At 43.5% G+C, this 21,753-nt stretch overlaps 1 protein-coding gene across 1 annotated transcript in view; it reads right to left on the bottom strand.

Moving 5' to 3' along the window:
- The window catches only part of LOC138491920 (E3 ubiquitin-protein ligase RNF135-like), a 114,439-nt gene that overhangs the window by 23,301 nt on the left and 69,385 nt on the right, over window positions 1–21,753 (bottom strand). Inside the window, exon 4 of the mRNA XM_069618784.1 lies at window positions 7,675–7,962. Coding sequence (XP_069474885.1) covers window positions 7,675–7,962 — 288 coding nt within the window. The remainder of the gene's footprint in view (window positions 1–7,674; window positions 7,963–21,753) is intronic.

Genomic DNA, 21,753 nt, shown 5'->3' with positions numbered 1-21,753 from the left:
CGTTTTATAATGGCACAATCCCATAGGAAAACGCAGTGTGACGCAGGCCCAATGCAGCCTGGCTTTGATCGGCTGCACTCCTAAACTCAGCTGACCAGATCAAATCTGCAAGTAGACGGGTTTGGGTGGGATAGCCAACAGCACTTCCTTTTGGGAACCTCTTCCTGGCACACATACAGCGCCTGTTGTATCACTAGAGTATTGACCCACTTTGCATTGGTTTTAATGCTGGAGCTGTGATAGGATTTCTGTTGGTTGTTATGTTCTATGCAACATTGTTTCGCCTGGTTTGGTGCACGCAGCAGATATGTTCCTGGACTATGGTACCATCATCATATCTTTGCCATTCAACACTCTGTGTTGATGCTATGCGTTTGTGTTTGGCCGACACATGCTTCGTGTAAAAAACACTTTCTCAAGTCCATACAATTCACCTAAAAATCAAATTAAGTTGGTTTCAGTATGCTTGCACATTGAAATGAAATTAAAATGAAAAAAAAAAACAGAAAACGAAAATGTGCAGCTCCCCAAAACACTGCAGAGGAAAAGAAATCAGTGACACTGTTGTCAAACATTGACCAAATTTCAATTATTAGTTGTGTTTTAAAAGTTGACTTATTCACTTGTTAATTGGAAAAATCTTAGTGACAACGTCTTAACTCAAGCCCACATGCTGGAGAGGAGTCAAAAACGTACTGTTGTCTCATTTGTTGTCAGCAATAGTCTTAAATTCAGAAATGCCCATTTCATGGGGCTATAGGCGGATTCTGAATTATTTGCCCTTGTGCATGTTGCAAAGATCTTGGAGTTAGGCCTACTTTCCTCCACATGTAGTCCATGTATCATCTATATATTATTTAATAATGTATGAATTTGCATTTTTAAAGCACAGCCCGGGGGCTTCGAGGCGCTGTTACAGGAATATGTCTTAGTTGCGTATTTATAACGCACTTTATACCCAGAGGTTTCTAAGCGCGGGCCCGGGGATCAAACCTGTGTTGCTTTATGTCGTCTTGTTTCCAAGGCGAGCACGTTGCTGCTGAGCTATCCTCCCGAGACAATATATCTGTTCTAAACTTTGACATTTGATGTGTCTAACTCTTTTGTGATTTTAATTGAATGTAATTCCTCAAAACAGGACATCAATTTACCATTGAAGTGTATATTTTGCACCCAGAACATCACATTTCTTGTGTTCATAGATGTTATTGTTAAAAATGAAATATTGTTCTCTAAGGGGAATTCCATAATTCCCAGGATGTTCTAAATACAGTTCAGGTAGTTTGCTGAGTCATAACAAATTCTTGCTATATTCTACTTCAAGGCTATGATCAATTGGAATTTAGTGAATATCGTATGGAATTATTGATTAATGTTGTCTTCCCATCAATGGCTATTGTTTACCAGTACCAGAAAGAAGTGTAATGATGTCGATTGGTGGTTTAGGCTGTTTTGGTTGCTTGTGCTTATTACATGCCTGGACATATTGCTTTTTATTTAGTTTTAAGTCCACTTGGGTATATGTTTCTAAGTTGTTGTATGGTGTGTGGTGGTGAACCCCGCTACTAGTGTTGGATGCATGACTGTGTGCATAATTACATACCCATTTGCTCCATGATACTTGTGTTAGCATTGTGCAATTAGTTTCAGTAGACAAATTAGACACACTAACTGCCGGGCTATTATGCAAGTCTATGTAAAAAGGACGAGCATACTCGTCCTTGGCACTTAAGGGATTAAGGGGAGTCCATTTCAACTAAGTGCAGTTGTTAGCCATGCTAGGCTTTCACCAATACATACATGGCTTAATGCTACAAGGTGGCTTGGTAGTTACATATATTTTTCTTTTCAGGCTGTGGCAATTACAGTGGGGTAAAGCAAAGTTGAGTGAGCATACTTAATGGTTACAAATCTTAGCCACTATCCTTAGTCATATGTCATGTTTTATCCTATGTTATGCCATGCTATGTCATATGAGGATATTGTAGGTTATGTAATGTCCTAAAATGTAATGTCAGGCCATTCCATTATATAGCATGTCATGGTATCTTACGACATATGTCAAATATCATATGTAATGTAAAGTGATATAATGTAAAGTGGTCTTATATAGACCTCTTCGACCATTTCTGGTGACCTTTCTGGGGACGGCTTTGTAAGAAAAAAGGTGCAGAAGGTTGTTAGTGGGATCGACATATATCTTCAAACAAGATAAGGAAGATCTTCATAGGATTAGGACAGATTGGTTGTCCTGAGTCATCCAGCTATTACTGCTGGTAAGGTGCTGATTCATGATGAGAGGTGTAATCGGTGTTGACTCCTGGCATGATACACTTACTATGAAATGATGGCGTGTCATGATACATCATATGTCATATCATGTATTTTGTTGTGTCATGATATGTCCACTCATGCAATGTCATGTCATAAGCCATATGTCATGATATGCCATGTTATCCTATGTCATACTCCTTGTCATCATATGTCATTTGACATTGTCATGATATCTGTCAAATGTTGTGATGTGGTAATATGTGCCAGGTTTTGCTATGCCACTTTGCATTTAGTGGCATTATAAATGTATTGTGTCATAATACTTATAATATCTTAAACTATGTGAGGTCATGTCATGCCATGTCATTTGCCATATTATTTCATGCTATGTCATATCACTTGACATGTAACGTCATGATATGCTGTGTTATGTCATGTTCTGAGATGTTATCGTGATATGTCATGTCTTGTTATATGTAATGTCATGATGTCTTAATTTAGGCCATATGGTTTGACAAGTTATCATATGTCATGTCCTGATATTCTATGGTTAATCATGCCATGTTGTCACTTCATAATATGGCCTACAGTTTGACCATCCTAGTAAACCTATCATTCCTAGTAAGCTCCCATGTTGACCTGGCTAGTAAACTTAACATTCTCACGAGTGTGCCATTGGCCATTTCCAATACGTTTTAGAATGTCAGGGCTGTGCTGGCCTGGCTGCACTTACTGAGAGCACTGCTGCCCTGATTTCACTATAAATGAACAGTACAATAAATAAATACAATAAAAAATCCCCTTCCCTCCCCCTTGGCACTTCCCATCTCACTCCCCGCTGCACTTGCGTCTCACACTTGCACGATCTGAATGAATATCAAGTTCAATGGGACTATCACATTGGGAATTAACTGGGAGTTATAGACTGGGAGCTTACAGGGAATGCTAAATAGTGAGTTTACTGGAAATGAGACATTACGCAGGGCTGCCAGATTCAGCACCTGCTGGAAGGGCAATTAGAGTGCAGCGCTTGTGGGGCCATTTGATAAGGGATTGCTCCAGGAGCCATGGAATTTTGTTGTGCAGTAAATGCCAATTTCTTGGCATTTGCCAAAGGGACAAGGTAATGGGGCACTGCAAAATATTTCCTTGAAACACTAGAATTAATTAAATATGCCATGCCTTCAGGAACTAATAGATTGGACATTGATTTGGATGCCAGAAAACCGCGAAAGGCCTCTGGGGCCATCACATGGTCTATTGCTTTTGGGAACATTGCTTATGGGGTCAGAAAGTCAAGTATTGCTTCTGGGGTCCTAAGATAGGGAACTGCCCATAGTTGTGGTCCAGAGGTATCGTATTGGTTTTCAGGACATGAGAGCAGACACTGCTTCTGTGGTCATGGCACTGTAAGTGACTTCAATCTAGCAATCCCACTAAGTCAATTCCTCGTCTGGAATGCCCAATGGAAGCCCTTATTTATATATTTTTATGTCAAGTTCTTAAATCTGGATGATGAACCCTTATATAACGCCCCTCTCTTTGAATCCCCCTGACCTCACTGAGCCAAGAAGTAGGTTTGTTTTGTAAATTAAAAGATTTATTGGAAAAATTAAACAATATATATATCACACTTTTATGAATAAATTAATATTTGATAGCACACTTATGAGTATGAACAATGATCAACAATGGATAATATTACAGTAGCACAATTCCTTAATTACTTAGGAGTTGGTATAGAAAGGATAAGGTAGCAGAGAATACTTTGTATGGTTTCAAGGAAAAGCAATGATGGAAAGAATACAGCACAGAAATAAAGTGGATATGGTTTCAACAAGAGATAATCTGATCACTTTTTCCTTTGTGACAACCCACTCCCCCCCTATGCAACATGAAGAGATGGAAATGAGGGCGCACAGGTTTTCAGGAATATAATCAGAAGCAGTTCAGCTCCCGTTCCCCCCAGCAAGCTTAGAGAAACCGGGATGATTTTAAAACACAGGCCAAATACTTTTAAATGTGGTTGCAATGAAGTGAAAAATATGCTAAAAATGATTTTAATTCCCTATAGGAGATTCAGGGTAGGTGATAGCTACTTTGAATTAGTTCAGGTCAACACTAGCAATGATTCAGGAATGATTATCAGAGTGAAAACAAATTTCAGCAGTGGAAAGCAAGAAGCAGCTATTTTTACATGTGGTGAAATTGAGTCAAATTGCAATTCGCGGCACTTTTTCCGAGTGCGTCGATCGCGATTACGGAAAAACCATAAGGAATTGGAATGTTGTATTGGGTTTGTTGGAAAGCCTAGGTTCTTAGCTTTAAAATGACAGTTACATCTCGCTTCTAGGACATACGGTTCAAATGATACGGACATTTTTGTGGAGGTAGATTTTCAGAAATGAAGTCAAGATTTCAGAATGACAGATGACACTTTTGCAGCTTTGAAATCACAGAATAGACACACGATTTCTATGCAGTTCTGTACAGGTTGAAATGGTTTGAATACGATTACTTTAAACTAAGAGATGGGTTCTGGACAGTTCGAGATACTCACTCCTAGTTTTGGAAGGGAATAGACCTCGTCACAGATCTGGTCAGGTTTAGGCTGCGGTTCTCTTGCCCCGGGGCGGTCTCCGGCACTGGTTCTGCTCACAGCGGGGCCTCTGGTCTGCTATCGGCACTGCACAGCGGTCTGGTCTGGGTCTGGATACAGCTCTGCTTTCTGGGTCTGGATACAGCTCTGCTTTCTGGGTCTGGATATGGTTCTAGCCAGACTCAAACAGCTCGCCCGGCTGTTGAATAGTTTGGTTAGGTTGCTAGATTCTGAGGCCTGCTGAGAAGAGTTCAGCTTTTGAGTTAGGCCCTTGCTAAAGGTTCTAGAGCTGGGTTCTAGAGTCTGGTTTCTGGATCTATCTGGGTTTGAAGTCGTCTGGCAAAGTGCTGCGCAGAAATTGAATGAAGAGTGGAAAATGAATGCCCCCATCTGGGTCTCAGTGGTTCTTTTTTATGTCTTTTGAAAGTGGGTGGGAAGGCTGACTTTCTATGCCCAACCCTCTGAGTATGCTGATACGTTAGAGGATTTACTGTGACCTGACTGGAGAACGGAGTAGTGAGTCAGAATGAGTCAGAGTGATGCTATGTTTATGGCTTGGCTGAAAGAACACTCCCCCTTGCATTTACTTAGAAAACAATGTTTCATAACCAAACATGCTTCCCAGATACACAAGTTGTTGAATTTACATGTACACTTCACAAATTAATTAAGACAGGTCTCTGTTCAACCCTGCTCTTTCTAAGAGCTTGGGTTCAGAAATGACAACTTATTCACGCTTTTAGTGGGTTTTGCCATATTGGTTTTTCATCAAATCTGACACAGAGGTACACACCCTCTCTGGGCATATTACAGTACGTTTTGAGGTCTCTAGCATAAACACAGACGTTAAAATATTAATAATTACACGGCTTGGCCTCAGAACATCCCACAACGTCCAGCTTAGTCTTAAATCGTGGGTGCATTTTTCATATTAAGAATCCCCAAATGGTAAATTTCTGTCAGCTTGATACAATATTTTATAAGCAATTTAATAAAACATACATTTGCTCTCAATTCAGTACCCCCATTGGTTTGTCCCCGCCCCTAGAAACTTGGCTTGACTCAGAGATCAGATGTCTTGCCTTCCCCCAAAGCAGTGTTGACAGTTCACACCCAACATCAGCATACCCTATTCAGCTGAAAGAGTCTACTGTCTTGACTGAGGTCAGTAGATCAGGGTGCCACTCTGCATCTGGTTAACATGACTGTGTGATTTCCTGTGCTGTTGCTGGGAAGGCTAGGTGTGAAAGCTTCCCGGGGACAGCCAGCCTTTGGAGTCTCAGCTAACTCAAGTTACAGTTTATCTCCAGAAATACAGGTCTCCTGTTGGAATTTAGATCACCAGCGCCGGTCAGTGGCAAGCACCGGTATTGCACCCATTTTTGACAGCTGCCTTAAATTAATACATTTCAAAAAGGGGATTTTACTTGATAGCATATGATCCTTGCTAACATTGTATTGATGTGGATTCTGCAGTAGAGTAATGTAGAACACCCAACCAGAAGTTGGATTTTTTTGGTGGTTTTATGCCCATGATTTTAGCAATTTTGACAATCAAGAAAATGAATTGTTGAACAGCTCTGTATTCCTTTGTCTGCTTTTGTTCTGTGGGCAGCCAAAGGATGGGGCTGGCAATGGTCTCCTGTATTAACACTGACAGTTGCAAAAGAAGATGGCACTGCGCACTTTCTGGTGATTTCTGGCCAGCAGCATGCTTTCCGGCAGCCATTATGATGTTTCCCATGTCAGTAATGCACAATGATGTTGTATGGCTTGGATGCGTGGGTTGAAACATCCCACAGCACATGACATTGCCTCTTGTAACTGAGAAATAGGTAATTGCGGTTAGCATCATGAGATCGGATATTGCTAATTGTGTAATGTCATTGGGCATTCCCTTCAGAGTCCTTGGGTGGGGTGTTGCTTGGGGTCTCATCAGATAGGGAACTGCCTCTGGGGCCAATGTGATTAACATTGTTTCCATGGTTCATGCAAAGGGTTACTCCTTCTGGGGTTGGATAATGGGAATTGCATCTGGAACAAGGCATAGGTTCTAGGGCATAGATTTGTGGTCTCATATCATGGCACTCTTCTGAGGTTATGGCTAAGACATTGTCTCTTGGGTCATGGGATGAAGCATTTATTCTTGAGTTGTGTGATATTCCCTCCCAGGTTGTGAGATAAGGTATTGCATCTGGGGTTCTGAAATACGGAATTCTTTCATGCTTCCATTAAACAGTTATTGTACAAATTATGTGCAGTTTTGCCTCTACTGGTGCTTGAAGGAAAGAACCAGACAGACCTTCTCTGGTTATGCCCCCAGACTCTGGAGCCTCTTCCCCATGAACACCAGACCCGCCCTCTCGCTTCTACATTTCAGGAAGTAGCTGAAGTCCCTCCTTTTCATGCAATAGCTCCTCTTTAATAACTAGGTCCACACACCATCCACTTCCCAAAAACCTGAAGGAGGGCAACCCCCCCCACACTTGTTGCTAGTAGATCCCTTGCTCCCATATTGCCTGCCCTCCCCCACTGTTAGCTCCCCGCTCCTTTGCACTGATCCCTTTCAATCGGATTCCCTTGCCGTGTTCTTCCCCTATGACTTGAAAACCACTGTTTTGCTTCCCAAAGCTAGATTTGTGCTCCATATATTTCATAATAATCAAAATCCATGAGAAAGAGAATCTTTGCTCCAAAGGGCAAATGTAAAATTAGAGAGAAATTAGAGCTAGGATGCTCACTAAATAATGGCATATTTCAGGCAAGAATACACGATTATATAGTATGTTCTGGGGACTCACCAATTCTATAAGCACGGCAGTTGCAAACATCAACCTCCCAGTAGAAAAGGCCTCCCTTAATGCTCACGTCGGCCATCACCTGGGGCAGCTGTGGAGACCTCTGAGCATCACCTCTGTCTTCTCCCAGGTTGGAAGGAATTGATCGATGCACCGAGCTGAGTTTCTTCCTGGATTTGCTGCGCTTGATGCAGGATGAGGGATTTGCTCCCATGTAGGTCACCTGGAGGCCGGAATGGGAGATGTTCAGAAGTGGATGAGATGTGCATGCATCCAGCTGGAAGCGCAGGCCTAAAGTAAGAAGACAAAACATGGGAATGACCACACTGCTTCCAGGCCTCAGCTGGAAAGCCCCTGTCAGCAACTTTAATCACACAGGTTGGTTAGCTCACTGGCATCAATGTCACCCCCATCTTATCACCAGAAACTCCACCTTTTTACTATCAAACAATCATGCTGTGTTCTACAGAAGTGATAAATACACTGGTAAACCACTGAGAGACACTAAGTGATCTTGCCACTGACTTGCACAATCCACTATTATCCAACTACTTGACCACAAGGGTCTGCCGATAAGTCTGGAACCACACTTTGTAGCCTCTGCAAAGCTCTGAAATCCACTGTTAGGAAAGATTTCCATTTATGGGTAATTTTCCCTCCAGTTGTTTTCAACACCCAACTTTTTGCTTTTGTCTGACCATCCTAGCTTGACTTTAACCAGTGGAGCCCAGCCTTTTGCTGTACTCCGCTGGGCTTTTGCTCATCTTGTTAAGGGGAAACGGACATGCCCTTCAGACTGTACTGGGAGACTTTGTTTCCCTTAGTCTTTCACTTTGTTGCCATTACTTGGCAACATTTTATCAGGGCACAATCTACCTTTGTGTACAGTGTGCTGCAGTCTCTTTTTCATTTTGAAGGCCCTAGACAACCTCAAATGATTTTTCGTGAATGTACAAGTGTGTCCAGGATAGAGCTAGTGGCAGAAGTTACTTTTAAAGCATTTTTGACACTTTTCAATGGTCCATACCATGTTTGGCCTAGGACAGTGGCCATTGCCTAAAATGGCCATGGTTCTTTCCTTTGGCCATTTTATCCCTTGGCCTTCCCCAGGTCGAGCAGACCCGGGAAATTCCTTATTTGGTCATGCATCTCCCCGCACAAACCGAAGCTTTTGCTGGCTTCTACATGCCTTGTGTGTGTTCCCAGGATGTGAGCTGGAGCTGTGTAGTTCCAATACATATCCTGGGTGCCAGGATGTCTGGTGTGCTCGGATGACTGGGACCACCATGTTCTGGGATTGGTCCACGACTGGAAGGATAGCTCAGCGACAACATGCTCACCTTGGAAACAAGACAACATGGAGCAGCACAGTTTCGATCATCGGGTCCGCGCTTAGAAACATCTGGGTATTAAGCGCATTATAAACAACCTATCATATCTAGGGGTGTACCGAACTTCGGCTTCGAGTAAGTATTTGGCCGAATTCCGGCTGAAAAAAAGCTATTCAGCTCTTGCCGAATACTTTGACATTCTCATTTGAATACAATGCAACATGAACTCAGAAAGGCAAATATAGACTTCAGTTTGCAAAACTGAATAGAATTAGACCAGACAAATTGCTATCACACAGCTGAAAAATATCTTTAGGGCATGTTTTGTTACAGATTCTTAGACAAAAAAAGGTGCTTATCTTTTATGCTTAGACTGCAACAATACTGTAACATCTTTCAGTTTGGTGAATGTTTATATGGAATGGTCACTTTTTTCAGTCGGAAAAAACAAACTGAAGGAAATGTGCATAGATACTTTCAGTTCCTGTCATGTCGCTTCCCATTGTGTACGTCATAGTCTCCCCTTTTCTTTTTTTAAGGACTTGAGTCCTGAGTTTAACATTATCTGATATTTTATCAGGAAATTATAAGTTGCATATGTTTGTGTATTGACGAGAAAAAGTGGCTAGGATAAGGGAAAAGTGAGCAGCATTTGTTTGGGTGGGGTGAATAGTTGTGAGATGTAGTTCACACATTTCATATTTCCTCTTGACTTTTGTCCTGCATGAGCCAACATGAACCATTTTATACATTTCTATGTGAGCTGCAAAGAAGTTTCAAACTCGACCACATTGACTTTACAAATGGATAGAGAATGCAATGCATCTGATTCACAAAGGCAGTCCTTTTGCATTTGTGAAGCCTCCTACTTTAACTGGCACAGAATATGCAACAATCTTCTGCACATTTGGCCCCATCGTTTTGGTGAAATCTGCTTTATTGCTGGCTTTTATACTTTAAATAAAGATGCTACATTAATTACAATTATGAGAAATAAAAGTATAGAATGCATTTAAAATGGTGCTTTATTGAGTTTTTTTTAATAAGTGTGTTTTTTGAAGTTTGGGACATGATTTATTAAATAAAGAAACTATTCGGCTTCATATTCGGCTTTGGCCAAATAGTTGACAAGCTATTCGGTATTCGGCCGAATACTAAATATGCTATTCGCTACAGCCCTAATCATATCATATCAATGAGAGAAGATCTCTTATTGGTTTCTCTTCATGTGGGTGCAAAGGGACTTTGGATAAGAGAAGGCACTCTAGACCTATTCCAGGTCGATCTCCTGAGTTTACACCAAACTTAGTAAAGGAGCCAAGTATCCTTAACTGAAGAAACAGATCTGTGGAGTCCCTGGTGACCCGCTGGAAGGTTTGGCACCGTGACCCCCGCTGTTGTCCCGTCAGAGGCCGTGTTTCTCATCGATCACAGAAGGCCTGCAAGGGTGCTTTGACCCATTGGAGTAGTGAGACTAACCACTCTCGGCACCTCCTGCTTAACCTGCAAACGAGCCCCTTTGGAAGTGTTCCTGGACCGCCCAATGAACTGACCAACTCGTGCAGGACCTTTGCTTTGGAATCACCGCCATCTTCAGTTTCGACTTGAGATTTTGGAAACCATACGTTCTTGTAGAAGGCACTCTGCCACCGAGTTTCGCACGCCTATTATTCTTAGGTCTGGAATTAGGAGAGTCTGTCTGAACCTGAGCCTATGCGGTACCTGTGTCACCCTGCTCTGGTGATGAGCTTCATGGGGGCCTTGCTGCAGTGCCCTAAGATGACCTGCAGTGGAACTGGCCTGATCCCTTCCCCAGAAGCGAAGCCAATGACTGAGGTCCCGGAACGCAGGCCTGAAAGCCAGAGAGACTCACAACTGCGGGACTCGAACCTGCTAGTGAGCTGGACTTGACTGGTGAAGTTTGGTCCAGACTGCATCGAGGGTCGGTGAGTACTTGCAACACTTACCGGTGGCCCCTGTCGCATCCATAGACTTTTACGCAAAACTGTCCCCCAGGGGCCACTCACCTTTGTTAGGATAGTCTGAACTACCATCCTATTCCCGATTCCTGGAAAAAGCTCTGTGCACTTGTTAAGACCCTCCTTGAATTGTGGAATTCTATTCTTCACCTTAGCCCCCTTCCTGAGACACTACAGCCCCTTGAAGAGATCCGTGTTGTACTTCAATGCATGATTGAGCATAGCCACACTGAAACATACCTTTGAGCACAATGCTCCACATTTTGTAGGGATTGGACTGCCTATTAGGGTTGAGACTCCTGAAGAATTGCTTAAGTATATTTGCACTGTCTGACCCTCTTCTGTTACAGGTTGCGGATCATTACTTGTTGAATATTGCTTTAGGCCAATAGTTTCTTATATATGTTCCCTAGTATAGTGTTGTGTTAGTATTGTTAATATTGCTGTGGTTTCATCTTGTGTTTGACTTAAAAGGCATTTAATAAATGTATATGGATTTTTGATTTATACACCTGACTGAGAGTAATTTGTGATGTTGTTTACAGTGTGTGCTCATTGTGGGCCTTCGATTACCCTCATCCTTCCGGAGACCTAGTCTTGACTGACGCCAATGTTACCATAATTGGTGTGGCTTGTCCAGAAGGTTACGCTGTTCCAAGAATGTAAGCTAGCCTTCTGAACCTCTGCCCACCAGGTCAGAGTTCAGAAATCCATCTTAACATCCACACACTGTTGCAGTGCATTGGGCTTCCGGGGACGTAGTATCTAGAGAACAAATGGTGAAGGAAGGATGCTGTCGGAGGCCGGAGCCCACAGCAGTTTTCTGATGATGAATTTGTCTTAAGACCTGTGTCTAACAGAAGTTAGTTCTCCCTGGTGTGCAATACAGATACAAAACTACAGCTACAACTACTACATGACTCAATGACTGGACCACAATTCTGGAAAATAGCAAATCCTTATGTTCTAATAATGCTCTGACAATTCATCTCAAACCTGACCTTCAATATTACAGCCATTTTGTACTCGAGTACTCTTTGATTTTCCAGTTCTTTGTGCTGCACATGCACTGCCCTGGCAGCTCACCTATGTGTGTATGCATGGATGTAATCCTATGCCTCATTTTCCATGTGAAACCCACATTCTCAATGAATTTGTGTTATTTCAGTTTGCCCCACATTTTTTAATAGATTCGGATGACAGAGTTGGGCTCATGACAATGTCATGTTGATTAAATGTTGCTGTAAACATTGGGTTGAAGTGTTCAGACCTTTCCCTGCTAGCATATGTTCAAACAAAACAAAGTATACAGTTAATAGAATAGGTCAGATATTTCTGCCAGGAATGCTCAATTAAAGCAAAATGTGTGAATGATTCATGTTTTCCACCTGGCTATTTCTTTTATATTGAAACCAAAATAAACTTGGTATTTCCACTTGACAAAAAATGGTAATGTGTTAAACATTATACCAAATTCAGAAAAAGGAATGCAAGCAGAAAAATGCACAGATGATGCATTACTTTTATTTGCATTACTTTGAGTAATGATATAATATGGTATGATATGATAAATCATTTATAACACGACTGTACACAAGTGTATCTAGGCGTGACAAAACATAGAGGGGGAAACAGAAGGAGGACAAACAGCGATCTTACTAGGCCTTGTGTCATTCAGATCGCACAAGTGCGTGGAAGAGGGGAGGGAGAAGTGCCAAGGGAGTGTAGAGGGGGGAAGTGCAGGTGACTCAATAAGTGCTGCCAGAGGGTGGCTCTTAAGTGCAAAGAGAAGGGACTGCAGGGTTACAGATACAGTCCCTTAAGTGCTGAGGGCGCCCGGAGGCAGTGCAAGGGCAACTGGACATGCAGGAGCCTGGGTCCGAAATCAGGCGTGGCCAGGTGACCAGTGTGCAGACCTATCAGGGACATTAGCAGGGGAGAGGATGAGAGAAAGCAGAAGCGAAAAGGAAGGTCTTGAGTTGCTTCTGGAACCGGAGGTGGTTCTGCTCAAGATTGAGAGAGGCAGCAAGGCTGCTCCAGAGGGAGGCCCCAGCTGAGGAAAGAGATCTGCCCCCATTCCCTGCTTGAAAAAGCATCTGATCCTCAGAGAATTTACAGGTCACCTTATTCACACACATTGTGAATAGGGCACATCTTCGTTGGGCACAAGTGACTGGTTACACTAGCGCATCACATCAAATACACTCACAAAAGATTTGCAAATGTGCTTCTTTCTGTAGAAATGTTATGTGTTTTTTCCCAGGTACGGAGCTCAACATATTTCAAACCTACATGACTAAATGGTATTACTTTAAGGAATTTCAGAGTTTACAGCATGAATGTTTAACATGTGACTGACTTTTGTCTCGGCCCTTTGGGCCTTTCTGAGGTCATTGACCCACAGACACAGACTCTTCCTATTAATTGAATAAATAACCTCAGTAGTCCTCAAGAAAGCAAATTCAGCAGGATGAATCTTCATGCACCCCTCATGCAAGACTGACTCTTGCCCAATCTCATAAGCTTTCAGAAGTACATGTCGGTTACGTATTCCCTTTATTGTAAATCTATAAACCGCAATAATACTCAAAGTGTCAATCTCTGAACGATGAAAAAGAGACCCTGGAACCCATAGGATGACCTCCCGCCCCATCTCCCTGTGATGATTATTAGCTTGTTTTCTTCCCAAGGCAGAAGAGTTGGATGTGTGAGTCCTCTCTCTTCTTTCGCTCTTGCTCGCTGTTATTTTGTTCTCTCACTCTCTTTCTCTCTCTCTCCCCCATTCTCCTTTGTCTCTATTTCTTTCTCTACATTGTGAAACATAGATAAAACTGAATTGTTGATAACCAGGGTCAATCTCAAACCTCTGTTCTCTTCAGTTGTGACTGAACCCACGGGAAATTGCCAAATAAACTTCAAGTAAGGTTTTTATATTAGGTTTTGTGCCCAACATTTTTGTGGTGTACTGTGCGGTTGTTGCAATTTCACGGTTGCTTTCAAATTGGTTACCCCATGCCCTGTTTCCACTGTCTCAAGCACTAATTTTCCACACTTGTCTTGGCCCTACCTAACCCCTCCCCTATCTATCTATATAGCTATCTATCTTTCAATCTATGTCCTATGCTATACATAGCTGTGGAGATGGATTTACCACTTGTAAAACATACACTATAGGAACTGGGGGATAAAACTGATGAGGACTCAAGTAAGGTACGGAATCTCGGCCTCCTTATCAGCTCTGACCTTTCTCTCTAGCCTCAAATATGGACATCATGGGTTTTCTCCATTTTAGGAAAGATGTTACTTCCCTTATTAGGAGACTAAACATGCTGCTGTTCCTACCATATTATCTTTCGTTGATTATGGCCATTTTCTGCATCAATTGCTTTGACTCGGGGTGATTCAGAATGAAGCAGCAAGAATAATATACAGAGCGGGCAGAAGGAAGCAAGTTTCCCCTCTCCTTCATGGACTGCACTGACTTCCTGTGACCAGGCAAATGGATTTAGGTATTCTGGCTTTCATTAAGTATGGCGCCGATTAAATACGTGGCAGTGATGGATTTACAGCCACTTTTACCATGCCAATGGGTTCCGAGTTTGAAGAAAAAAGTGGAGAACAAACCTCCAACACTTGGCTAGTGTCTTTTTCGCCACTTTACCAACAGAAAATGGAAGAATTACCACCCACGGAATCACCACCGATGGCAATTCCTCCACACAAGAATGCAGTCCTCTAGGACTCCGTAAAGGGCAACAATACGACTTTAGAACCAGAAGGATTTACATCCAGTTCTAAGGTAGTACTATGTTGATAACATTAATTAAATATGGCAGAATCCCCACTGTTACTTCCACCTTAATTTGTATGGTGCAAAGATCCTGGCATGTCAGAGGCCCCTCGTTCATGAGGTTCCATCACACTGACACAGATAATAAAATCTCTGTCTATGTCTATATGCGCAATTTCGATTCAGGCAATTCCGGGTCGCTCCTTTACTCTAGTGGCACCCGGGCTTTGGAATTTAATGCCTCTAGACCTTAGACCTAATTGATTATGTTTAGAAATAAGGTTAAAGCATGCCCCTTTGCAAAGTCAACCTAGATTTTCCCCGGTTTGCTTTAGTTGTCAAATACTAGCACCTTGAGAACTTCAGGTGTGGATTTGCCCTAGAAGTATCAGTGAACATGAACATAGGCATTAACACTGCTTCAATATTGCCCTACCAGTTCAGTAATATTTATAAATGCTATGAATGTTGTTCTATAAGGGTGTGGGCCTTTGCTCCCGTTCACACTGACTCCTCTCTGTCGCCTTTGTATGTTGCTTACATCGTCACAACAGCTTTAACAACATAAAAATGTATTGGAGCAATGTTCCTGGTAAGAGTGGAGTTGTCATTGGGGGTCATATCATTGAGCAACAGATGTGCATGCAGCTGTGTGATGGGGCGGGTGTACGGGCAAGTGAATAGGGTGGCAAAAACATGAGGGCCTTTGTGGTGTGACAGATTGCCATTTGGCAAGGGTGTGAAAGCCCTGGCTTTTCTTTATTTTTATTAAATAATAAAATGATGCAGGTAATTCCATCTCTGAAAGGGGTCATCTGCTGATCAGATTCCCCTTTCACATGCTCCATAGCAAAAGCATAGTGTGTTGAACCTGGAGGACCGGGCCTCTTCTTTGATGTCTTTGTGAGGGCAGGACACACCCTCCGCCAGAGACAGCTGCATAGCATTCAGCTGTTCTGGGCCAAGGTATCAAAGGAGCACACCCATTGAGAAGGAGTAGCCTCACACCAGGTTGCTGCATCTCTAAAGGCCTTTATTCTTAGCGAGAAGGTAAGGGAAGTTAGAGAAGGCAGGAGTGATCTGGTCAATGGAAGGAGATTCCACCATTGTATTTCTCTCTGTCCCTCTTTCCCTTTCCTGTCCCCTCCACTTCTTCTGGAGCAAATCACTTTGGGTGTGCCCAGAGCAGGGATTGGACCACTAAGGGAGGCTAGCTTAAGTCCAATCAGATGGGGACTTTTGCCTTTAAAAGAAGGAGTCTTCCACCCCTTATTCAGATTATCTAAGATCCCACCAAGTCTCTCTGACACTCTTTGAAAGACCTCTCTGGACATCCTTTGGGAAAGTTGTACTTTCCAAAGCCCTCAGCCTGAGGTGAAGAAAGAGCTGTCCAAGGCAGTAGGAAGATATGTCCCCAACCCTCTCCTAGAGCCCATAAGGATTGCCTTTGCTTTGGACCAAGACCTACCACCCTTCACCAGAACCTCCTAAAGCTGGGAGAGCAGCCCCTGAACAGAACCATAAAAAAATACTCATAGGCGCCCCTCTACAAGAACGGACATGGCTAAATTACCTGTTCTTTGGGAAAGTACTCACTCAAGAGTCCGCAGCCACACTTTCACTCACTGTACCTTTCACAGAAGGGACAAATCCATTTGCATAGCAATCTTTGTCCTGCCCACATGAGAGGTCCAGCACCGAAATGCTATGGCAATTCTCTTCTGAATAAGAGTACCAACAGCAACCCCGGACACGGATCCATCCTGTCCTTGAGTCCCCGAGTGGGTCTCACTGCAACTGAAGGGTCAGACCAGCCAAAGCTCCCGGTCACTTTGTGTTCACCACACCTTGAACGAAAGGGAAGACAGCAGCGCTGACATCGTGCCCTAGCTATGTCTGTCACTCTGACTAGGGGATACAACCACGGTTCAACCCAACTAGTCCTTGAACGGCCGCCTCATTGACCTGCACATCAATGCCCCCAAGATCACCATTTCGACAACCATTACCTGCCACTCGAACCTCTGGAGCATCACTTATCAAGCGTTCCCAATGGCTAAAGCCTGATTCGGCCTGGCACAACTGCGAGCAAAACTGTGACTGCCCACGACCGGCATCCTTGATAGCTGCCCTTCGACCACACTGACCCCTGCTCAATGCCTGCTTGCTGATTGGTCACACACAATAAAACGTGCCCGAAATTGAGATTGATCCACTTGCATCATCGTTCAACACTGGGTCTGACTCATCAAACCACCAAGAACTAAATCCAGGTACTGTTGACTCTGCACTGCCCCCTCATTGCTCTTGGACCCTAGTTAGGTCATGATCGCTCTTGGTTTCACCAACAACATAACCATTTTGTGGCTAGCAATTTACCTACCACCGCTGAAACTACCATCAGAGTGCTACTTTCCTCGATCTGTTGCATCTTCTCTGTTCTTTCTTTAGATGGGTTTTTACAGAATATTTTCTATTTGTTCTATTTTAGATGGTGTGTTTAATTATATAGCAGGTATATCTCTTAACGGTCCCTGTTTTACCTTTATGACTGCCTTGTGTTTTGGTTTGTAGACGTGAGAGGGCTGAGTGGGCCATTTTGTTGGTGTGGGCTATAACTCAACATTCTCCATATCTTCCTTCTTCTTTGGCCTCGCCCCTTCTTCCCATGTCCTCCTCTATTCCGCCCTTTCCCCTCCACCTTAACACTCCACCACATCCTTCCCCTCTTTCCTTTCTTCTTTCTTAGTTTAACACTCTCTTTCTCCATTCTGTCACATCCACTGATTTCCCCTCTCTCTCGCTTGCCTGCTTTTTCTGTCTCTATCTTTTTCCGTTCTTCATTCTCTATTATTTTGTATCACCTCTCTATCTCCACTCTACTCCACACTCTCTTCTTTATGCCAACTCTCCTCCTCCTCCTCTTCTCTAACCTGATTCTTCGCCTTCACGTCCCCTGCCCCCTCTCTTCTCCTTCACCTCCTCTCTACTTCGATCGTCTCCTCTCCTTCTCTCTATTCTTTCTCCCCACCTCACCACCTTGCGAGACCAGCATGATTTTACTGTCTCCTGCACCTCTGCATTGTAGAATCCACTATTATAGACGTGCTTGCTTTGATTCAGCTCAGCTGAGTGAGTGATGTGAGATTGGCTTGTGATTGGACAGGGCCTGCACAGACTACAGGTTCCTCAGGCGATTGTGTTGGATAATCGACCACCAAACAGCCTTGCTGGAGCAGTTTACTAAACCGCTATCTGCCATCTTAGAATCACTCGTCATGCAAGTTATGTTTCTGCAGCAGTTCGTGAAAGCTGTCGGTTCATTGACCTTGTATCTTCATAGGAATCACGATATCCGGTTTTATCAGCTCAGAGTGTCTCTGGCTCACCCCCAAGCAACCCTCATGAGCCTCTGTCTATTGGCAAACCAGGCTTTTCACGTTAAATTCTGCTGCTTTCGGTGATAGGGTTACAGAAATCTTGGTCTGCGTCCACCCCAGCACTTGGTATTTCCCTCACTAGAGCTCTGCTTTTGAGGCTGTACAAGAGGAGTGTGTGATTAGTAGAACTCTTCACACATACAATGCTAGGGATCACCTGGAGAGCCTGCTAAATACCTCCTCCAAGGCCAGATTCACGGGGCCACAGGCATCAAGATCACGAAGTCACATCCTCTGACCTCATTTATGGGACTTCGTCACAACCCAACTGTATACCACTCACATAGTCAACATGTTTGGTTGTCACAATGTCGTATCTGCCCCTTTTATTCTTTATAAACTTCAGCACTCGCTTCTCTCAGGAAGCCAGCCTAACGCAAGCCTTCACTTACCTTCTTTGATTTCTGCTAGCCCAACAAGCTGAGTTGCCAAAATGGACACAGATCTGAACCCAGGAGAGGCGGTAAGAGAGCTTGGACCAGTGACGCGCTGGTCTTGGCCGCCCTCAAAAACGAGAAAGAGAACATTCTAAAAACAGGACCCTGCCTTCAAGTGGGTCAAAGTTGCTTCCAATTGCATTACTTTTAGGAAATAATTGGAATGCTGTTTTTGATGCATGGCCTTTAAAAGTATTGTTCTCCGTTCTTTTGATAGAGGCAGCTGTGTCCTGTACATCACTCACAGATCGTTGCATCAGGCACATGAACCCCTTGAATGCTGCATTACTGGGGATTTCGGACATGTAGATTACAAATATAGCTCTGCAGCAGGCACTTTAAAACCATGGGCTATTTTTGTATCTTGAAACCTGCATTTTAGAATTCTATTAATTTTTATGATTTTTATATTATTCTTTTTAGTTTTTACTATTGATTAATCATACTATACTTAACACAACATTAATTATATAGGGCCTCATCACGACCTTCGTGGTATCTCGGCGGTAAATCGGCTGGGATACCGGCAACTCAAATAGCGCTACCGCAACTCGTTCCAGCGCTATCAGAGTTGTGGTAAGGCTGTTACTCCACATTTTATTAAGAGTCCATAGGCCTCCATGGGGGAGTATTGGCGCTATTAACGCCGGCCCAAATAGCGCCACAGTATTAGTGGCGCAAGTGGGCAGAACATGGAGAGTTTTACGTCAAGTAAAAAGCCTGAGGTAAACCATCTTTCTCCCCAAACTCAGGATTGGACAAACATCCAACTTTCTGCCCAAACTCAGGATTGGGCGGATCGGTAATGCGGTGGAAATAACGGTACCGCCACATTTTTGCCTCTCTGCCCAACCCCTGATGAGGCCCATAGACTTTTTTCCTTTGATAGCAAATGTATTTTGTAATAGAAAACGTACCTGTGTGTGTGGGCAAATGCATTAGTTCGAATTTGAAGCCACACACATTGGTTTGAAAACCTTTGAACCAAGATCAAACTTATTATGAAAAGTTCAAACTGAAAACTCAAACCCCATACATGGACGTCCTCCTTAGGTGGTCGAGCCCATTCGAGCCACATTTAAACCTATAGAAGCAATAGAGGTTCGAAGGGTTTTGAAGTTGGCTCCACTATTGCAATACTACTCAATTCGGGGATACTGGAGCTTAAGGGAAGTTTTCTCATAGGTCCTGCACTTGCTGTCTGGACCATTTGCTTTGCAAACACAGCAGAGAGAGCCATCTGTGCCTGGATTTGCTTAATGCACAGCCATACGTTATTTCACCACACATGCACTTTACACATTGTGCTGTTTTGTAGTTAAAACATTTTAATTTAAAAAAATAGTTTTCTTTTGGTTAAATTTCGTTTAGAATGGCAAAAGAAATGAGTGCCTCGTTTATTAAGGGCCAGTCTTTAGAGCACATTGTATAAAAGGGAAGTCAGAGCATGTATGTGCATGTATGTGCAAGTGGCATCACTGTAGTAGGTGGGCATCCCTGAGAGTGAGGTTAGGTTGGGTTTCTGGTCCATGGGGGATACACAGGCAGGACTTGTTATTGGGGTCTGGAGAAAATAACTGTGACACTGGGTAGTGTAAAGCGACAGCCCTCAAGGGAGTCAAGTTATACAGACTCTAGATGTTAGAGCACACGTGCAGTGAACGTAACATATAATGAGACTTGGGTGAAGGCATCCAGGGAGTCATTAAGATGCCTACAAACAGTTTTCGTAAAGAGTAGACCTGCACACGTGCCCCTGGATAACACTTGGGTGCAGGGAGGAACGTAGAATCCCTTAGCAGAGCGTGTGCTATTGTGTGTTGAGACAGTGATGTGACACTTGGGGTGGCAGAGAGTTACAGAAATCCTGGTTGACAGGACCTTGAAACGAGTGACCCTCCGTCTCTTGAAACGAGTGAACTGAGAAGGCCAGACAGTATTACTGGAGTACAGGAACAATGCAGAGCCAGGGGAGACATGCTGCCCGTGTTCGCTTTACACCAGCTGCAACACAACAATGGGCAACAATGATTGTGCACCCTGACTTTTTGGTGAGGTTGCACTTTCAATTTGATCCGTTATTGCAGGAGGTGAGACACCCTGGCAAGCCTTTCCATTATCTGCCAGGCAAGAGGGGCCAGGATAACGCATGGGAGCAATGCATGCTTGTCTGACAACAAGCAGCACTTTGCATGAAAGGATTTCAGGGCAGAAGCCAAGGGGGGTGTGATATCTGGGAGAAGGTGGAGGAGGTATAAGCAAAGTGGCTAAGGCCTCATAACTTGCATTGCTGCCTTAAGAACTGGCAATTCTATGCACATTCCATGCTTTACACGTGCACTACACCTGGTTGTCATACACTTTGTGAACAACTGAGATCAACGCCGATTTTAGCAGCTTACCATACAAAAAAATCCTGATGCAAATAGCTTCCTCCTCTCTGGTATATCTGCTCTGTTATACCTCTGCAACATTGCCAAGGCCCGACACTTGGCCGGAGATGAAGAGGCAGCACCAATGGTGAGGGGCATCCTTACAACCTTGCGTGTTGATCCATAGGTAGGTGAAGTCAAATGTGACGTTGGGTGCCTGCTAGCTTTGTTTTTAGACCCACATTTTGAGCTGAAAGTGGGCGTTTTTAGTCACCCTGTGGCAGGGGCGGAGGATTTGCAAGGAACAATTATAAAAAAAGGAGGTACTTTGAAAGCATGCAAGGATGCATTGCTGCGTGTTTTGGATAATCATTTGGAGGAGGAAAATAGACTACAAGAAAAGCTGCAAGCACCCCTACTTTTGCAACACCAGGAATCGCCGGATTGACTGCACCAATGGCCACAACAGCACTGAAAGCAGATGAACACCTCATGACCAGTGCAGCCATAACCCATTGAGAGGAGATCCTGTGGCACACACTTTTCATGAGCTCTGGCATGTTGAATACCGATTACGCATAAAGCAAGCGGCGGACCATCAGCAGCACAGATACTTGATGCCTATCTGCTGGCCTGGGAAGTGATGACTGCCCAGTACAGTACTGGAACAGGAACTGGTCCATACGGCCGGCGGCTCTTGTGAGAGTTGCACTGGAATCACTATCCTGTCCCC

The sequence above is a fragment of the Ambystoma mexicanum genome, chromosome 10 (genome assembly GCF_040938575.1).
Source record: "Ambystoma mexicanum isolate Mex_15411 chromosome 10, UKY_AmexF1_1, whole genome shotgun sequence".
Lineage (NCBI taxonomy): Eukaryota > Metazoa > Chordata > Amphibia > Caudata > Ambystomatidae > Ambystoma > Ambystoma mexicanum.
Note: the sequence above shows the minus strand (reverse complement) of the source record. Positions and strands in the feature narration are given on the sequence as shown.